The sequence below is a fragment of the Humulus lupulus genome, chromosome 4, assembly GCF_963169125.1.
Source record: "Humulus lupulus chromosome 4, drHumLupu1.1, whole genome shotgun sequence".
Lineage (NCBI taxonomy): Eukaryota > Viridiplantae > Streptophyta > Magnoliopsida > Rosales > Cannabaceae > Humulus > Humulus lupulus.
This window is the reverse complement of record NC_084796.1, coordinates 26,842,826-26,860,128: the sequence shown is the minus strand read 5'-3', so window position 1 is coordinate 26,860,128 and position 17,303 is coordinate 26,842,826. Positions and strand designations below refer to the sequence as shown.

Sequence of the window (17,303 nt, the reverse complement as noted above, 5' to 3'; positions counted from 1 at the left end):
TATTATACTTATGAAATGCCCATGAATGTTATAGTTGCATATTCATTAGTTATTCTTCCACTTTACTTAATAGCTCTAGCATTCGGTTAGCATTGTAATGCACTCAAAAGTATGAATAAAAAATATATTCTCTTATTTTTCATAATTGTTGTAATGTATTTGTAAAAAGAAATGGGAGTTACACATACCCTCCTAGCCATGTGACGTGTAGATCACCTTAGCCTTTTGGCTTTGGCTCTAAATAACTAGCCTTTAGACTAAACAAGCGCTTTTTTTTTCATCGAACTTAAGGTCGGTCCGGAATTAATGCTCATGATGAGTCATTCAATGCTGATTTTGATTAGATCTAATCTTTTCAGTTTGCGTTAAACACGCTAAAACCGTCCATGACTCATAAGTCAATGCCATATGACCAGTGCTTGGTACTACAGCCGAACTTGACTAGTAAGTCACAGTTTCACAGTTAATACTGACACCATTGTCGATTCTGACTAATAAGTCAGTGCCATTCACAAGTGAGCAAGATTTGCTAAGCATTTGATATGCGATCAATGTCCACATTTAAACACTCAACATGCCTCAATAATAATCATGCATGTCACATATGGGGTGCAATTTTCTTACCTCTGGTTCGAGTGAGAAATAACAATTGAACGACCCTTGAGAACGATCGATCCTTTTGATTCCTTAACAATCACCTAGTCATAACCAAACACAATCTCCGATTAATAAAATCAACAATAAAAGGGTCTTGACCTAAACCTCACTCCCGGGACCCCGAATTGTACCCAAACGGTGAGTAGATTCGATCCCAAGCCTAAGGAATTGAAACCCCGAGCCAAAAACCCTCAAAAGTGCCCAAAATATGCATCAGAGAAAATAGGGTAGCGCTACAGCACTGCTCCTCTAGCGCCCCAGAGCTACAACCAGGGAAGTTTTGCCCTGGCTAGCACTGTAGCGCTACCCTTTGGGCGCTATAGCGCTATGGCCAGGCAGAACTGCCCTGGTTCTTCCCTCCTTTGATTCCTCCATTTCCAACCTAAAAAACAAGATCCCAAACTCCATCCAAACCCCCCAATTGAACCCAAAAAAACATCTACACATGATCTATGCATCATAACCCAAGTAACTCTTGCCAAAAACTCCCATAAATTCCTATTATCCAACTCAAAATCCAGCTGAAACTCAAATAGAAAAACAGAGCAAGAACAAGAGTTTTAATGGCTAGAAACTCACCTCAATCTCAATAACACACCCTCTTCAATGGTAGAGCATAACCCAAAACCCTCAAGGATTGGTTCCTTAGCTTGGTTCCTCAAAAAGAGCTTAAAAATTCAAAGGAAAATGAAGAAGAAATGATGAATGGTTGAAGGGAAGAAGGAGGCTCTGTTTTGGCCAGGTTTCTACAGCTTCAAAGGGTTATATCTATCCTTAAGGTCAAAAGACCAAAATGCCCCTAGGTCATTTAAAATCCTCTTAAGGCCACCAAGGGAAAAACCGTCCTTTCGCGCCTATCTCGTTAATCATAATTAACGCCCTCCAATTCCCATTGTTCTCAATATTCTCATATGCTAATAAATCACATCCCATTACCCTTTAATTTTCGGTAATGTTCTAATCCTTAAATTACCCCGAGACTCACCCCAAGCCCCGAAATTAACCCCGTTATGACCATACCAATAACTTGCATTCAAAGATCGTCTCATGTCGAATGGCTCGAACAAATCCACATTATAATGTGGTCTTATTCACAATTCACCAACATGCATGAAAATACACAATTACGCCCTCAACGGGCCAAATTACCAAAATGCCCTTATAATGAAATGTGGACCCATATGCATGCATTTATCATCATATATAATAATATAATTCACATAACACATGCATATAATAATTTAATGCCATAATAAATCAATTATGGCCCTCCCAGCCTCCTAATCAATGTCCTAAACCTTATTAGGGATTTTGGGGCATTACACTCCGCCACCGACAACGACGCACCTCCGCCCCCGCCCCTAACGACGACGTACCTCCCCCTCTGGTTCTTCTTCTTCTTCTTCTTATCTAGTTTTATTTTTATTTTCTTTCTTCTTCTTCTTTTTCACATATGGTTTCGCGATTTTCAAATATGTTTTTACACTTCATATTTAAAAAAATTTCCTTCTAAACGCAACTGGTTACCGTCACGATCTGTTCTGATTTTTGGGTTTTTTTTCCAAATCTGTTTAAGTAACCGGGTACAACGGCATCTAATTATTTTTATTCATAACGGATATTTTATTTAGATCTAGTTGTAACTAGTTACAATAACGATCTATTTAGATTTATTTTTTTTAGATCTAATTTTCTTTCCAAGTCTAGATAAGTAACTAGTTACCATTGTAATTGTTTTTTTTTTTTTTAGATCTGATTTTTTTTCAAACCTAGTTGTAACCAGTTACGATTATGATCATTTTAAATTTTTTTGCATCCTATTTGTTTTCAGGTTTGGCTAGGTAACCAATTACCATCGCAGCTAGTTTTTTTCGTATTTTTTTTCAAACCTAATTGTAACCAGTTACCTTCACGATCAATTTACTTTATTTTTTTCATATAAGTTTTTTTTTTCTCCAAATCTCACTAAGTAACCAGTTACAATTCAACTGGTTTTTTGAGAATAGTACATTACTAAAAAATCAAAATTATTTTTATATATGTAACCAATTACTACAACACCACTTAAAAAATAAAACTGATTTTTATAGATATAACCAGTTACCATACATCACTAAAAAAATTGACAGTTGCAAATGATCGCTACCACAAAAAAAAGTATCAAAATTGTCCTGATAGTGGTAATCGGTTACAGCGGAGAAAATATTGATTGAAGAAGATAAAAAATAAAATAAAATAAGAAAACAAAACGTTTTTCAATGTCTAAACAAAAAAATAAATTAAAAATAATACCTACAATTACTGAAATACCCTCACAAAAATTCAAAATTAGCCAAAATAATCTTATATAATTAAATATGATAAAACTAATAAATTATTACACAAATATGGGAAAACAAATCCTATGAAAAAGTAAGAAAACATAAAATATCATATAAAATGCACACACAAAAATGTCATATTTATTAAAGTTTAGAAAATTTTCCTATTTCATGTAAATTCCTCTAAAAAAAACCCATAAAAAATGTAATTTCGTGGTAAATCAACTTGGCCCAAAATTTCGGGTGGAGATGATCATACACGACAGGTGTTTGCTATGTTATTTAAGCACATCATTCCAACTTGGTCCAGAGTATATTAAGGAATGTACTCTATTACAACATATTGGGAAAAAAAAGTTGTATTATATTTTTAGTATTTTCAAAGCCAACTCTTGGGCATTAAATACGATTAAAAATAATTGCATTGCATTTTTTAGAGTTGATTAAACATTTTAAACATATACCAAAACTATAAATAATTAATAATTATACTGATGTTGAATGTTGAAACTATATGTATATGTATGCAGTTAACTAATTAATGTTGAAATTAGGGATATGTATAGATTAGTTTTACTCGTATTGGTTTTTGAACATATAGCAAATATTATTTTTAAATCTCCTATAGACTTTTCCTTCTTTATAGAACTAAGCTTAGCCTACACATATTAGAGTGGTCAGTGGGGTATGCATATTGCATATAGGGACACGGGCTGCACACGGTTCAGTTTGGATCGGCTGACCTGACCCAAATCACATGAAACATAACAGGTCTGGACCATCCATAACAAAGTGGACCAGCAAGACTTAATTGCTTATCTTCACACACTTTCCTCCATCCAAGTCCAGCTCAAGTGGCTTAACGCTTAAGTAACTCAAGGCAACTTTTAAACAATCATTCATATCTACCATTCTAACACCTGTAGCAGTATACAGTGTATACGATTTAAAATACAAAACAAACTTTCTCATGCTTGTGTTGCTTTACATTTTATCCATGGATTCGTATATATGTGTAGTTTAATCTGTCTGCAATGATACAGTTACTGAGGCATACAAGAATTATACATACATAACATAATACACAAGTATAGGAATATCTACACCCATCTATCAGCCAGAATTTTGTTGCCAAAGACACCATTGATGGCACATACAAATGCCATACTGCAAGCTCTATAGTTCAGATTCTTGTTCTTGTTTACGTGATCAACTCAACTTCTTTCGTTTCGTAATCTCTTGTTTCAGCTCTCACTTTTCCTTTGACAGGCATATTTTACCTTTGAATCAACATGATTATCGCACATCAAATCCAGTCAAGGAACTTTGAAATGTTGTCCCCCTGTAGTTCTGGTAAAAATAATCAGTAGAGTTAATTTAGGATAAGAAAACACAACATTTTAACAAAACATAAGAGTTTGCTTTGCGTTCATAAAAACCGAACTGAATGAAAGATTGAGCAAGCAGAAAGAAGAATGCCGATGAACCTGCCCCCGTGCAAGTAATGAAAAATTATTTAGAAAAAGGAAGACATATCCTTTCCAGAAACAAAAGAATGTAATAATCAAATGAAAGAATTTACCTGAGCTTTTGGATATGGCCATAAAAAACAGTGGAACAGATTTTTCAGTTCCTGAAAGGTAAAACTTGGTAACATAGAATGAGGTAAAGGAGCAAAAGAAGCGTCAAGGAAAACAGATACACACGGCATATTATATAAAAAGGCATGGAACACTTTGAAATGGTATTGATTCAATTAAGCCTGCACGTCAAACATCCTTGACCTTGTTTACCTATATAAGGTAAATAAACTTATAAAAAGCTATCAAAAAGGGCCTTCGCCATATGCAAAACTGAATTAAGCAAACTAACGTTAACAGTCGTGCATTGCATGGCATACTGAATCACAAGGAACAAGTACTGAAGTCTTGGGGCACGGAATATCATTGTTTCTCAACAAGCTGCAGGAATAAAGAAAAAGGACAACGTCAAGTCATTTTTGTGGGAATAGGATGCAGTTTCAACAACTCGCATAAACAGAAAACTTAACTAGAATTTCAGTTAGTTGTCGGCCATTTCAACAATACCAATATATTCAAAACACAGCCAGACCGAGCCTATGTAATGTTTAATTTTCACAAATTCTCAACTACTCCACTGACAATAAGTAAATTTAGTAAGGACACTAAGGGCAAAACATGCTATTAACACCAGAAGAAACATGGTATTAGAGCTGAGAAGAGAAAGTAGAAAGGACTTGGTATACACTACTTATTTACAATTTTCTGTATACAGACCTCCAAACATCTCATCCAGTTTCAGAAAACTGGTTGATACAAATAAATTGGTTGATTATTAATACGTCCTGTCATCAAACATCTATTATAATCAGCAAATAATTAATCTTTTTCTTTCTGTTCTTTTTCAAACATTGTCAATTCATAAATATGTATTACACAGTCCGTGATTCACTCACATGACCAAAATTCTTGACACTCATGGAGTATATGCTTGCCGGAGGGGATGAGCTCCGGCCTGATAAAGAGCTAGATGGTGAATGGCTTTAGGATAAACCTCCCTCAAATCAGGATGCTGAGCTGCAGCAGAACGAGCTCCCTCGAGGGCATTCAATGCGCGTGCTTGTTCAAGAGCCTTGCTGTTACCAACATGTACAGAAAGGTAACATAGTAACTTTGTACCCTGAAGTTGAGGCTTGCCATCAAACTTTAGCAGTCTCATTAATGGAGGGACACCCTCAAATTCAATGATGGCCTTAGAATGCTCCACACAATTGAAATTATCCGGAGAGACAAACTTAGCCAACGCAGTAGCAGCCTCTGTAGCTACATCAACATTCGCATCACCAAGGCATGAAACTAAAGGACCAACAATTCGGGTTTCCCTTGCCGAAAAAGTTCTAGCCAAGCACCCAATTGAGTTAATGGCAGGAATTTGCAATGCCGGATTACTCTCCTCTTGAATAACTTTTAGAAGCTGATCCACAACCGCTTTGGCAGCTGGAGAGTTGGTCTTAAAGGCAGCTCTTCTAAGGTCAGGACAGGACTCAGCTACAGACACTATCTCTTTAACTGTCAATAAGCAATTAATCTGCAAATCATTTTCTTCCTTCTCTATGATCTTGGCTAAGCAAATCATCCCTTTGGTCTCGGTGACTTTACGACTATTAATCAAGCTTTCTCTACAAAGTTTCCAAAGCGCCTCAGCACAACCAACCTTGAGCTTAAGTTTCAACTCGGGGGACTCAACATCTTTCTCCTTCTTGTAATACCCACCACGGATACTACCATCAGAATGGTGAGCAGAAAACGAAGTATTCGAAGAAAACGAGGCATTCGAAGTGAGAATTGAATGGGTAAGCAAATTTCCAGGCTTTCCAGTCAATTCTTTATTTATTTGAACAATGGAATGAATACTAGTTTTACCAGGATTAATTTTCGGTTCTTCAAGAACCGTATCCATGGCGAGTAAAGACACAAGCGGCCGAGTCACGTTCTCTCTCGCGAACTCCTCTTGTGCATCCGCGTCGAGCTCGGCCATCTGCGCCACTAATTTCACCAACAAGACCTGCACCCTCATCGGCGAGTCCCCAAGAACCTGAACGATAAATGGAATCCCAAGAGCATCGGCAATGAATCTGACCCTTTCCGCGTCGGTAGCGATATTAATAAGCGCATTGGCAGCGGAAATTTGAGCGTCGGGTGAAGAACTCTCTTTGAGTAGCTTTAGCAATGGCGTAACTCCCCCTTCGTCAACAATGATCTTCTTGTTCCGATCGTTGTCACGTGCGAGCGAGGCGAGCTCGTTGGCCGCGTCGACTCGGGCCTTGAGCTGACCCATTTGAACGGTGGCGATGGAGGACCAAACCCATGAGAGAATCGGGTCGTTACTAGCAATCGGAGGGAGAGAAAGGTTCGCACCATCAGCGTCAAAAATGGAGATGACCCATTTCATATCTCCGATCGAAGACTCGAGAAGGTTCAATACTTTACGGAAATCGGCCGTGGTGGTGATGGCGAAGACTTGACGGAGGATTCCACTGTGCTTGCACTTGCGGACCAAGGTTAGGGCTCGGTCGAGGTTCTTGTTCACCTCCGCAACGATTCGCCTAACGGGTCGATCGTATACGGACTGAGTCGTTGAAGCGAGTCGCACAGCGGAGCGGAGCAACTGCGAGAGACGGTCGACTTGCTTAGCGAGTTCGGAACAGTCTTGCTTCGACGACTCGGCCTCTTGAGCCAATTTGATGACTCGGTCAGCTAAGAGAATTGGAAGTGACAGCTCGTCTTGAAGGGTCTTCTCCTCTTCAACTGCCGCCATTATTGGAGCTGGAGGAGCTCTCCTCTCGTCTCTAATCTGTAAATAGAAGAAGAAAGAAAGAAAGATAAATAAAAACAGTAACTTTGCCAGAGGTATCAAAATCTAGTACTTTTGATCAGAGTTGTCGACTCAGTCTGAGGAAGCTACCTATGCCCACTCACATACAACTTTTTTTTTTGGTTTTTTTTTTCGAAGTCAACATTTTCGTCCAAAAATGAAAAGTTAGTCAACAACTATAAATACAGGAATTAATTAATTAATTAAAATTAAGAGAGTGAATATTATTAATGATACATATAGTTTGGCAAAACACAAGCCATTACAATCATTTGAGATGCACTTAATTATTATTATTGCTATTGCCTTGTTCATTGTTAGGTAATTATTGTTTTTTTTTATATTTTTTTTTCATTTATGGCATCTCAAAACATTGTCGTAGAGTTTAAGATTAAAATGTTTGTTGATGAACTTGCGTCTAATGGTTTGCCACGTCATTTGGCCACAAATAATTTGAGGTTGGGGTGTGACTGCGAAGCGTGGGGTTTTCAACTTTCGTTTATTTATATAATATAATATTAATAATATTTTTATTTGTAAATTATTGTTGGGAAGAACTCGAAAGAATATAAATAAAGTGAATAACTACTTTTTACTAATCGCATTCGCTTGTATATTTTTAAAAGATGTACCTCCAAATGGTATTGAATCAAATTTATCTCAGAGTAAATGTTACCTTTTTTATTTACCTTTTTTTTTGTCAATAATTAAAGTCTTTTGAAAGTTTTTTAACTTGTTATTTATTTATTTATTTTTTTCAATAAAAATTAGATGAGTTTATTGAATTTTTGAGTTAATTTACACCTTATATATTAGAGCACAATGATACAAATTAGACTAAATATAGCATCTCATCATTTTTTGAGTTAAATTTGGTACAAAATATATACTATCAATTGGAGATGGTCTTAACTTAACTATTTGAGCTCTTATATTCGGCAAAAATACTCAATTAGATCATCTGTTTTGTTAAGTAACAATTTAGATACTGAGTTTTGCAAAATTAAACAAAATAATACTTTGAGTTTGATTTCGATCAAACATTTTTTTTTCAATACAACCAAAATACTCATATTTTTATGAATTAGTTATTTAAACAAAAATAAAAATAACGAAAAACCCTAATTAAGATATATTAAATAATTTCCTAATGTTCGACCAACCTAGGGATGAAGGGAGAGAGAGAATGAAGGGAAAGAGAAGAAAATGGAGAGGGGTGGAGGAGAGAGAAAATACAAAATAAAGACCTTTTTATTTTATTTTTTATTTTTTTAAATATATCTTAATTAGACTTTTTAGTTTTTTTTGTTTAAAGAACAAATTTATAAAAGTATGGGTATTTTGGTCATATTGAAAAAATATTTGATCGGAATTAGACTCTGTTGAGATTGGTTAAATATAATGGTTAAATTGTTTACACAAAGTGGAGCAAAACACTTGATGGTTTTCACTTAAGTTGAAGTGAAAATATGAGATTTTGTAGTAGGTATCTATAATTTACTTTTATGGGTCTAAAGTGATACAACGAGATATCTAAGCATGCCCAATAAGTTTGGGGGGCATTTAGAGGGGTTTAAGATCACTTTTTGAGAGGTTTAACCAATGCATGTGGCGTTGCGTCGCCTAAAGCCTTAGGGCTTTCAGAAACCCAGCAGGCAACGCGTCGCTTGCTAGTAGGAAGACACATCACCTAGCAGGCAATGCATCTCCTATAGACAAGCAACGAGTCGCCTGACATGTTCGTATGGATACGTGTTTTAGCTCCAAAATTATGTGTTCAAAAGCTCTAACCTTATTGGTTAGACTTATTGATGGTGCCTACAATATGAATAAAGGGTTATTAGAGTTGCAAAGCCTTGATCACACTTTACAACTCTCTCTTTCTCTCTCTAGCTCTCAAAGATCATAATTTTTCCCCAAGAAACTCTATCAAGAATTGCTTGTTCAATCCAAAAACTCATTCTATCTTGGTGAAGCTTCAAGCAACAATAGAAAGGCTTGGAATAGAGATATCAGACAATGATACTCCTCGTGCATAAGCCTTTAGATGTTCCCCAAATTTGAAGATTCAATTGCTCAAAAAAATATTGTGTTTCTCTAAACTCTAACTATATGAGATAGACTATTTTGATTTCATTTTAGGCTTACCATTATATTTTGTATTCAAACATTTGATAGTTTTATAATATTTCATGTGAGGATTCTATTTATCTAGGAGGTGTAATTTGGCTCTCCATTTTACATCATTTTCTAGATTTTCTTTAATCTTTGAATTTTTAAGATTTGCCTTCATACTATGCATGTGATTCTTGATTAGTCACTAGGGTTCGTATTATTAAATTTATTTCTTTTATTCATTATTGTTTTAGAAGGTGTAAAACCATAAATTCCCAACAGACTCAGTCTACTATTTTATTCCATTTTACAAAATACACAATCCAAATTATCAATTAACAAAACAGAGGGTCCAATCGAATAGTTTTGCATAACACATGGGTCAAAATGGTATTACCCTATTATTAATAAAAACCAAAGCAATATATTAGTAGAAAAAAATATATATGTTATTATAAGCTACTAGATATCATATCAAGCTACTCATAATATCATAATAAACTAGTTAGTATAAGCTATTATAAATACCCTTGTCATATTCATATCCCTTGTTCTTTATATTCTTTCCTGTTTAGTAATGTTGTAATGCTCTGGATAGCCAAGACCATTACACTGTGTATTTTAAATAGTGCTAGACTTGCTAATAAAGTCAATCGGATATAAGCGTGTAACTAAGAGAAATTAACGGATTATGGTCTAAAAGTTTTGATCATAGAAACAGTTACTTTCATTTAAAGGTTTAAGTCTGTACATGAGATCTCAAAACAAATATTTACAAGTTATTTACAACTCCAAGGTAATAACAACACAAGTCGGCCTAAGCGGCAAAATTAGGATTTGACTCTAGTCTCTCTTGAATCCTCGGTCATGGCGGTCGATCAGCTGGAAATGTACACGCTGCCCTTAAAGCTCTCCAACTCATGGCTAATCCAGCTTCCTTTTTTCCTTACCTGCACCACATAGCACCAATGAGTCAAGAATCAACAAGAAAACTTAAATCAATAGATTCAAATAAGCAATAGAATACGAATAACATGCTTAGCAGTAATAATTCCACTAAATCAATAGTCCAATTTGAGCAAGCAATGAGTTACACAAGTGCAGACTACATGTAACGTCCTGAATTCATTATTAAGGTTGAGTGCATTGATTACTGTGCCTGGAGGGCCTAATTGGAATTATATGTGTGATTAATGGATTATACGTGTGATTATGTGATATATATTATTTGTGTGGCAATGTGACTGGATATGCATATTTATGTGTATTAAACATGCATGTGGGCCCATTTCGGTAAATTGGGGCATGTTTGTAATTTTGGCCTGTTGAGGGCATAAATGTAATCATGTATGTGTTATGAGTGAGACCCCAGTGTTATGGAGATATATTTGAGACCTGTGGTCTGAGGTGGTCCTAGGGAGTGGATTCACATAATAGTCACAACAAGGACTAATACCCGGCTCTGGGTGAGCCTAGAGGTATTTTGGGAATGTAGTATGTATTCAAGGTTGAATGGGTAACAGGTAATTATTTAGTGATTATGCAACTTCCACTTCTTTCTACAAATGCATTATAACTATTATGAAAAATAAGAGAATATATTTTTATTCATATTTTTGAGTGCATTGCAATGTTAATCAAAAGCTAGAGCTATTAAGTAAACTGGAAGAATAACTAATGAATACGCAACTATAATATCCATGGGCATTTCATTAGTATAATACCCATAGAATGATGCAAAGTACAAGCAAACAATCACTAAAGTTATGAGCAATAAAGAGAAATTCATGATTAGATGATGAATTTTTATTTGGAAGGGTAAGAGATGAAGAAGTTGTTGCAAGTAAATGGTTGAAGGAACAAGTATTTATAGGACAACAACTAGTCGTTATGACCGTTGGTGAATAGTGATCCGACCGTTGGAAATAGTAACCTGACCGTTGGGAATATAGTTGTATTCTACTATGAGATTTTAACAATTCTAAGTTGTTGAAGTAACTAATACATGAGAATAATTAATTTATGGATGTTAGAGAAACTTTTTCAAAAATGTTTGTGAGTAAAAAATGTTGAACTAACTAATATAAGTAAATTGAGAAGTTTTTATTTGTTTGGTTACTATTCACCAGGTACTATTCATGACACTATTCATAGTAGGTCCCACAGCGAGGTCCGCAAGGGTCCCATAGTAGGGTCCACATGGGTCCCACAGCGGGGTCCACCTCATGGTCCCACAGTAGGGTCCACCACATGGGTTCCACATGATGATGCAGTAGTGATGCAGTGATGACCTTAGTAAATTACTATGCTTGATATTTTGAATATTTTATTATTTCACTATACTTGATATTTTAAATATTTTATTATTTTACTATGCAGCATAGTAACCCAAGGTTTTCCTATAAATAAGCTCTTTCAAAATTCATTTTAAATTACAAAATCTCCTTTTCTTTCTCTCACTCTGCCTAAAAATCTTCTTAACACCCTTTTAAAGTTCTAAATGTCTAAGATCTAGGCGAAGTTCTGTCTATAACGCTAGCCTATGAAAACCATTTAGGTAAGCTCCTTTCCGAGCCTTTCAGTTCAGTTATTTAGCTATTATTATATATATATAGATTATTTTACTATGCCGTTATAATGCCAAAATTTATATGTAGATTATTTTACCTTGTCGTTATAATTTACACTGCCAAAATTGAAATATAAACTATGTTTTTTATGTGTCATTATAATACTAAACGTATATAGGCTATGGTCACACTTTGGACTATTATGGACTTTTATTATATGACCTTATTTCCTATTATTATGGACTGATATTATGACCAAGACATTTCCGTAGGACCACGACCACGACCACAACTTTTAGGCCAGGATCTTGCCATGGACAATTATAGTATGACCATATGCCTAGACATAAAATAAACAATAAAATAGGAAAAATGGAATAATAACAATTATAAACTAAAATTACATCATGTAGATTTTATGAAAGTTAATAGTTTGTGTTTTTATCAGGAAGTTAACTGTAACGCCCTGGATAGCCAAGACCGCTACACTGTGTACTTATAAAGGTGCAGGACTTGCTAATTAAGTCATTTAGTTAAAACACATGTCGTTGAAACCATTAATGTGCTAGGGTTAAAATAATTTGGTCTCAAATGAAACATTTCATATAATTAAACATTTTTATACATGGGATCCCAAAAAGGAACAGCGTTCAAAAGTCAGTTTACAAAATTTCCAGAGTTCAAACAACCATTAGCCACTCTAAGGGCAAAACAAACGTTTATGGTTCTCCTGTTCCTGTCTCCCTCTCAACCGTGGCGGCTGAGTAGCTGATCATGTACATTCTGCTCTCAGAGCTCTCCGAATCAGGGCTGATCAAGTTTGTCCTTGCCTTTACCTGCACCATGAAGCACCCGTGAGCCAAGGCCCAGCAAGAAAATATTACATTATATAACAAACAATGATAACCATTGAATAACCCATTAAGCATGATCATACACTTAACATATCACATTAATCACATAACACATAGATACAACATAGATTTAGCCAATTAACACTCAGCTATTCAGCATGCAAAGCCACCAATCAATAATAATAATTAAATTACATCATAATCAGGTTCGACACTTTAGGTCGCACCCTCTGTTTACCCCACTGACTCCGGCCCGCTTAAACCGAGCTAAGTGCATAATAAGCTGTCCTCAACTACCAATGGTCGAGTCGTGCCCTATGCTAATGTAAACCCCGACACTCTTAGGCCATTTGTTTACTATTTACATGGTGTAATACCATCCTCTATAAAGCATGCAAAACAGGGAACCCTTAGTCCCATTATGAATCCACAACCGGGTGTAGTATTCTTACCTTTAGTTTCCAAATGTACTGGTTACGCGAGATGCCTCTTGAGCACGATCTGTTTCCCGAGCCCCTAGCTTATACCTAGTCACAACCAAGATAAGGGATACCATTAATAATTGTAAAAAGGGCTTATAAATAAGGTTCTAGTCTCCGGAACATTGAATTCCACCTAACATGGTAATAGAATCGATCCCGAGCACCCTAGGTTAAATTCCCATGCTTAAAATCCAAAAACCCCTAATTCCCTTAAGGGCTGCGGCTCAAGCCTCCCATGCTGCAGCATAGCCCCCAAACAGAGCCCATCTATGCTCAGAACTAGACACGGGTCGCAACCCTACAAGCCCTATGCCGCGACCCGCCCTTCTTCCTCAGCACACTTCAGCTTCAAAGGGCCGCGGCTCACCAAGAACTATGCTGCGGCCCGACCCCTTCGAACCCAGAAAAACCTCCATTTTTAACTCTCAAACCTCACTCAAAACCATCCAAAACTATCCCAATTCCACAACTCAATTATCAAAAAAATTCTAACATGATTCCAGCAACATAATCTAGCGAAAACCCAACCTAGAAACTCATTAAAATCCCACTTTAATCTCTGAAACCCAAAATCTTAAAAACAACAAAACCAGTCATAAAACTCAGAATTCAAGCACTAAATCATGAATTGGAGCTTACCTTCTTTGATGAACCAACTCTCTTAAAGATTTCTGAGCTAACTCCCAAGTTCAGCTTCAATTCAATCCTTCAATATCAAAATCCATAAACACCTCAAAACCCAGCCATAAACACAAAATTAATCACCATGCATAAAGATTTTAGCTTACCTTAATTCTGGTTAGACTCCTTAGCTGAACACTAGGTTAATCCTCCAAGACTTCAGCTCAATCCTCTGAATTCTAGCTGAGTTTTCCTTAAGTTTCTTGTGGTTTTTCTTTGAGAGAGAAAAGGAAGAGGAGGGAAGGTCGGTTCCTTTGTTTCCACTGAGTTCTGAGATTTTACTTAGTCTATCCTTAGGTAATTAAGTTAATCTCGAGGCTCGGGGTGTCGGTAGCGTCCCCGAGGGCAAAATGGTAAATTTCCCCAGTATTCCCACCTAGGCTTCCTAACCTCAAATATATCTCAAATTATTTATTTCCATAATCCGATAACTTAAATAACCATCCAACACCTGGAAATACCCCTTGACTTTCCCCAAGTCAAGTATTAGGCCCCGTTGTGACTTTCCCGCTAACTGCCTCCTAGGATCGCCTCAAATCGCATGATGCAGTTTTACCCACATAATAATGTGGTTCTCACAAATATAACATATAATCGCATTTACATTCATATAACCATACAAGCATGCTTATTATATAATCACGCATTAAACTAATAAATTCACACATAAACCAAGTATGCCCTTCCGGTACACTAATCAAGGCCCTTAAACCTTATTAGTGATTTTGGGTTGTTACACTAACGATTTCAGTTGTTTTATCAGGACGCAAGGTAAGTAGAATCCTCATCTAAAACACAAGTCTTTTATGTGTCTTATGTTTAATTATATGCTTTACATGTTATTCTGTCATATTGTATTTATGCATAAGTTATTTTCAAGCATGTTATATTTATTATGCATAAGCTCGCTTAATGTTTACATATAAATTATTGAAAGCGTTAAAGTAGAGGTGCTGCTTGGGAGACCTATGTCCCAAAATGTAATAAGGGAGACGTACTTCCCTATATAATGAATGTTTATGAGAGAGAAATTCTCTATTATCATGTTTATATTCAGGTGGGAATGTGATTCCCTATGTAATGCCGACAATAGCATCCTCTAGGGCCCAAATGAAAGGAAAGTGAAAAAAAGAAAATACATAACATGTTGCACGTTTATTTTAATGCATATGAGGAAGTTATTCTGCTGAATGAGCCTTAGCTCATCAGATAATGTTTGTGCTGTAGGTAAGATGCCCCAAATATAAATTGTTGATGAGTACACGTGGAGCCAACATGATTGTACATATGGGGTTGACCTGAAGAGAGTGGAGTTCTGCTATGCTATGTTATAAATAAACAAGAAACTTGATTTTATATCTATATTGCATAAAAAGTATTTTGTGAACTTCATAATTTAAATAAAGTTTTAAAAGTATTTCGTGAACTTTGTAATTTACATAAAGCTTTTAAATTTATTGGTTAGATACATCTATAGTTCTACTTTAAGGTGTAGTAATGCCACGAAAATTATTTATGAAAGTATTAAGATTTGTAAGTAAGATAAAGTTTTTATTTGGGCTGTGAGTATTGTATTGTTTAAAGTTATGAACATTAGCTTATGTATTGTTTAATAAAGTTTTTTTTTTGTAAATTCAAAATTTCAGTATTGTCGTATTTAGGCTCAACTTTGTTTTACACTATATATATGTATGTTAAGAAAGGAGGTCGTTGTAGAGTGGTATCAGAGCGGATCGATTTTGAAGTCAATCACATATGGACAAGCATGACGGTAAGCATGGTACTCATCAAGTAATTCCTTAAAAAAAAACTATTAGCGTTAAATTTAATCCCTTAGCAAAGTTATATCTAGCACTACTTGATGTGTAAATAAGTGATATGGTCATTTATTTTCAAGAAATTTTTATTCATGGTAATCATCCCAATTCATGACCTTTTAGAATTGATGAATGGAAGGGCATGCAGCTAGAGAGCCTACTGCAGAGCAAACTGCTCCAAATGTCGCTAATCTAATGCGGAAATTTCAAGAAGAAAGAGAGAAAAACCGATGATTAAAAGATTTATTAGAGAAATTCCTAAGGAAACAAAGAAATGAAGGACGATCACAAGGTAATGAAGAATCACCACAAGATAATGCAGACCACCCACAAACAAATGGAGCACAGCAACACGAACCACCTCCGACTCCTCCAATAGAGGTCAGAAATGCAACAGCCAATTACTCTCTGGAGACCTTTATGAAGTTCCACCTCCCTGAATTCTATGGAAGCATTGATTCAAAAGTAAAAGAGAATTGGATTCACACGATGGAAAGACATTTTGATTTATCTCGAGTCCCACAAGTAGACAAAGTTCGTCTAGCGATATACTTATTGAGGGAGGATGCTAGCTATTGGTGGGATACTATGGCGGCCATCTATGGAGTTGACACGATGACTTGGGAACGATTTCAAACCTTATTGGAAAAGAGATACCTTACAACTGCCTTGAAAGATGAGAAAGTAAGAGAATTCACTTACCTAAAGCAAAAAAAGATGTTAATGGAGGAGTTTATCCAGAAATTTAATGAACGCTCAAGATATGCACCACACATGTTTTGCACTGATGAATTAAAAATCAAGCATTTCAAAAATGCTATTCATCCTGACATTCATAGCTGACAAAGCTTTGAAGATCGAAAGGGAAATATTGATGCAAGAACGGGAGAAGGAAGCTGAAAACAGAAGACAAGGCGTAAGGAACACCCAAAATCAACAAAATAACCATTTCGTGAAAGGTGGTCCAGGTCAGAAGAATAGTGACAAGAAGCGGCTTAACCAATGGAGTTTTAACAACAACCACAAGAGAGGAAAGGACCAGTCCAAAGAAAAGCCAGTATTTCCTCAATGCCCAAAATGCAACAAATATCATCCTGGTGAATGTCGAGTTGGGACTAACACTTGTTACATATGTGGGAAGCCAGGGCACTTTGCAAGGGAATGTTCCAACCGTAACGAATAATATAAAGGAGGAGGAGAAAAGAAAACAAATGGCAAAGTCTTTGCCTTGACTCGGGAAGAAGCGGAAGCAAGTCCATCCACAGTAATCTTAGGTCAGCTCCTTTTCTATAACATCCATGCATTAGTATTAATCGATTATGAAGCTACCCATTGTAGAGTCCCAGAATGTTTACTTAGCTAGCTAGATAGTTAGTAGTAGTTTATAGTATTTTAGATTTCGTGGATTTTG

At 35.9% G+C, this 17,303-nt stretch overlaps 1 protein-coding gene across 5 annotated transcripts; it reads right to left on the bottom strand.

Moving 5' to 3' along the window:
• Window positions 1-3,853: 3,853 nt before the first annotated feature.
• On the bottom strand, window positions 3,854-7,479 carry LOC133830249 (uncharacterized). Of its 5 annotated transcripts, none has more exons than XR_009891972.1 (4): window positions 5,455-7,474; window positions 4,851-4,939; window positions 4,561-4,771; window positions 3,854-4,328 (listed from the first exon to the last, which is right to left on the bottom strand). XR_009891972.1 is itself a non-coding variant. In XM_062260183.1 (2 exons), the coding sequence occupies exon 1, from the start codon at window positions 7,314-7,316 to the stop codon at window positions 5,475-5,477; it is 1,842 nt and encodes a 613-aa protein (XP_062116167.1). In that variant the 5' UTR covers window positions 7,317-7,479; the 3' UTR covers window positions 3,854-4,328; window positions 5,455-5,474. The 5 variants fall into 5 exon arrangements, 1 of the variants encoding a protein (XP_062116167.1); XR_009891973.1 differs by having other exon boundaries at window positions 4,561-4,611; XR_009891971.1 differs by having other exon boundaries at window positions 4,561-4,939.
• Between the last annotated feature and the right edge of the window lie 9,824 nt (window positions 7,480-17,303).

What these genes read in the sequence shown, in the direction of transcription:
- LOC133830249 (XM_062260183.1), bottom strand. Translation starts at nt 7,316, where the DNA reads ATGGCGGCAGTTGAAGAGGAGAAGACCCTTCAAGACGAGCTGTCACTT.